This window comes from Sinocyclocheilus anshuiensis, unplaced genomic scaffold, assembly GCF_001515605.1.
Source record: "Sinocyclocheilus anshuiensis isolate Anshui unplaced genomic scaffold, SAMN03320099.WGS_v1.1 scaffold355, whole genome shotgun sequence".
Classification (NCBI taxonomy): Eukaryota; Metazoa; Chordata; class Actinopteri; order Cypriniformes; family Cyprinidae; genus Sinocyclocheilus; species Sinocyclocheilus anshuiensis.
This window is the reverse complement of record NW_015549571.1, coordinates 1,714,100-1,717,829: the sequence shown is the minus strand read 5'-3', so window position 1 is coordinate 1,717,829 and position 3,730 is coordinate 1,714,100. Positions and strand designations below refer to the sequence as shown.

The 3,730-nt window shown below is 38.8% G+C and overlaps 1 protein-coding gene across 1 annotated transcript in view; it reads left to right on the top strand.

Moving 5' to 3' along the window:
* LOC107657355 (myosin-IIIb) overlaps positions 1–1,571 on the top strand; it is a 142,163-nt gene extending 140,592 nt beyond the window's left edge. Inside the window, exon 38 of the mRNA XM_016445397.1 lies at positions 1,510–1,571. Within this exon, the coding sequence (XP_016300883.1) occupies positions 1,510–1,520 (11 nt within the window). The 3' untranslated portion in view covers positions 1,521–1,571. The remainder of the gene's footprint in view (positions 1–1,509) is intronic.
* The last annotated feature ends 2,159 nt before the right edge of the window (positions 1,572–3,730 follow it).

Sequence of the window (3,730 nt, the reverse complement as noted above, 5' to 3'; positions counted from 1 at the left end):
CAGTCGTCCTGGTCCCTTTGTAGAAAAACGGCCCCAATGCATGATGTTTCCTCCCCCATGCTTCACAGTAGGTATGGTGTTCTTTGGATGCAACTCAGCATTCTTTCTCCTCCAAACACGACAAGTTGAGTTTTTACCAAAAAGTTCTATTTTGGTTTCATCTGACCATATGACATTCTCCCAATCCTCTTCTGGATCATCCAAATGCTCTCTAGCAAACTTCAGACGGGCCTGGACATGTACTGGCTTAAGCAGGGGGACACGTCTGGCACTGCAGGATTTGAGTCCCTGGCGGCGCAGTGTGTTACTGATGGTAGCCTTTGTTACTTTGGTCCCAGCTCTCTGCAGGTCATTCACTAGGTCCCCCCGTGTGGTTCTGGGATTTTTGCTCACAGTTCTTGTGATCATTTTGACCCCACGGGGTGAGATCTTGCGTGGAGCCCCAGATCGAGGGAGATTATCAGTGGTCTTGTATGTCTTCCATTTTCTAATAATTGCTCCCACAGTTGATTTCTTCACACCAAGCTGCTTACCTATTGCAGATTCAGTCTTCCCAGCCTGGTGCAGGTCTACAATTTTGTTTCTGGTGTCCTTTGACAGCTCTTTGGTCTTGGCCATGGTGGAGTTTGGAGTGTGACTGTTTGAGGTTGTGGACAGGTGTCTTTTATACTGATAACGAGTTCAAACAGATGCCATTAATACAGGTAACGAGTGGAGGACAGAGGAGCCTCTTAAAGAAGAAGTTACAGGTCTGTGAGAGCCAGAAATCTTGCTTGTTTGTAGGTGACCAAATACTTATTTTACCGAGGAATTTACCAATTAATTCTTTAAAAATCCTACAATGTGATTTTCTGGATTTTTTTTTCTCATTTTGTCTCTCATAGTTGAGGTATACCTATGATGAAAATTACAGGCCTCTCTCATCTTTTTAAGTGGGAGAACTTGCACAATTGGTGGCTGACTAAATACTTTTTTTCCCCACTGTATCTGACAAATAAAACAGCTAAGATTTTATTAAAGAATAAAAAATAAATGTCCAGTCACACTTTCTTTTAAGGTCCAATTCACGCTATCAACAAACCATTAACTATGACTTTTGCCTCAACAAACTCCTAATTTGCTGCTTATTAACAGTTAGTAAGGTAGTTGTTGAGTTTGGCTATTGGGTAGGATTAGGGATGTAAAATATGGTCATGCAGAATATGTACTTTATAAGTACTAATAAACGGTAAATATGTTAATAATAGGCATGCTAATAAGCAGCTAATTCTAATAGTGAGAATTGGTCCCTATACTAAAGTTTTACCAAATGTCCTCATAAGAATTTCTCCAATAACTAAATGGTTCAAAACCTCCTGGAGGCACAATGATGCACTTACCTGAGCACTTGTATTAACTAAGTGATCTCCGTTACACGTCCAAAAATCCAATACTGTTAGATCAGAAATATTGTGGCTGTGTAACATCTAGTTTGTGGGATCCAACAGTTTAAGTCTTTTTCTATTGCAGCTATTTGTTAAAGCTGTCATCTGTCAGACTGCTGTGTTCTGACAGACGCACAAGATTGAGCAGCACACCGAAATGAATAAAGCAACAGACTCTAGCAAAACTCTGTCCTTTAATCTCACAAACAAACCTGTGGATTCTGCATAATAATAGGAACATTGCTCGCAGCAGGGGATTTGAAGTCTGATAATGATTGCCCTGAAATTTGCTGTTTAACTGAATTTGCACATAAACTTTAATCAGTGTAGTGGATGTGTATAAAGTATTATAAATAGAAACTGCTCAGAGGTTTTACTGTGCTGACTGCAATAGCACATTGTGCACATTCTCCCAGAACTTGTGTCTCTGAATTATTTGAGAATTGGTTCTCTTTTTAAATGCATCACCACTAAATATATTAAACGTAGGCTACAAGTTGGCATTAAAACACCATTTTATGTTTGCAGATATTTAGGAAACATGCTAAGCTCACATACTTGTTTCTCTGAAAAACAATGCTTCAGCCAATTATTCTACTTTGAAATGTGTGTTCTGTGTCGGAATGTCTGTTTTATGTTTTGGTCTGTGTGATTCCACCAACTGCCAGTTTATCCAACAGTATTTAAATTCTCTGGGTTGCCATTTGGCGGAAAACAGTGTATTGTAGCCATGGAAGTGAGCAAACGAACTGGGTCAGAGATCACAGCATGGCCGTGGGAACTAGGGGTGCTGCAGAACCCCCTGCCGCAGGGCCGGGTCTAAGTAATTAATCTAATTAGTAACATATTAAAATGACCAGAGATATAGTGCATTGTATTTTTCCTGCGCGCATCCCTGCAGCTTCCCCTCACTGATATGATTTCATGTGAAATGTTCACGCCATATTATCATAATTTTAAATTCCGACTTGTAAATAGCATTCAGGTCCTCTTCTTTTTTATGAGCCATTTTCCGAAGCTTTCTCGCTTCTCAAGACTGCCACCGACAATCACATGAGCACAACAGTGTTCAAACGCGCTCAAACAACTGTAGCGTAATCTATTAACTACACACATCATAACGTTATTATGTCATAAAATATTTTAATAAGACTGAATTTGTATTTAACCTGATCACGTTTAATAAAAAGACATTTTAAGTTTCTAATTGTAACGCCACGATTATTCAAACAACGAATAAAGTATACAGCGAGCAAAGAACATTTACATTATCAAATAATTAGCTATAATAACTGAATTCAGTCCAGCGCGAGTGTAAGCACTCTAAAAAAGCTCCTGTTATAATCAGTGATGTTGTCTGCAGCTGCAGTATATGATGAATGAATCTCGTACATCTTCATATACTTCATGTACATCTGCACTTTGTTGTTTCTGATGAGAGAATTTGCCAAAGTGCAGAATTTAGTCAGCGAGCGTGTGCACTGACCAAAACGGCATATCAGTGATGTTAATATTTAGCAAAATCCCCTTAAATAACAGAAATATTAAATAAAAAAATGATTGAACTAAAATCACAAAGCAGAAATATATATTTGTTCTCATATATCTTCATTCATTTGTATGTTCATCTATAAGAGTTTGGGCTGTTTAATATTAGGATTTTGTCTACCAAAAAAAAAAAAAATCCCCCACCGTGGCCCCGCCCTGCAACATCAAGCCCCGCCCCCAACACCCCCCAGATAAAATTGTTCCCGCGGCTATGGATCACAGATTCTATGCAACCTAGCCTCAGCATCCATTTAAAAAGCTGTATGACCAGAGGAATATTACAATTTGCATAAATCAACCCATCAGTTTACAGTGTAAGGTTTGTTGCCGTCCATTGTCAATTGCACTCGTTCCTGTTGCGTCTCTTCAAGCTGGCAACCCGAGCGCCGAGTCTGAGGAGGAGAGGGCAGAAGAAACAATGCTCTCCAGTATTTTGAATTTGGACTGTAGTACATATTTCAACTGCTAGCTGTCAATATTACATAACTTTAATAGAGAGAATTGCTTCATGTTAGCACAGTACATTGTGCCTTATTTTTACAGACATTTCTTAGAGTGTTGTTGGACAACAGTCAACCTGGAACAACCGTAATACTAAATCAACTACATTTTTTCAGCAGTGAAAACTCAGCCTTTTTCATAAGAGTCTAGCTTTTCCAGTATAAAAAGCATTTTTACAGTAGCGTTGCAGCATGACAAAATTAATCACTGTTTTTGTCACATTATTTTGCACAAACAGCCTTACAACCAAGCAGACT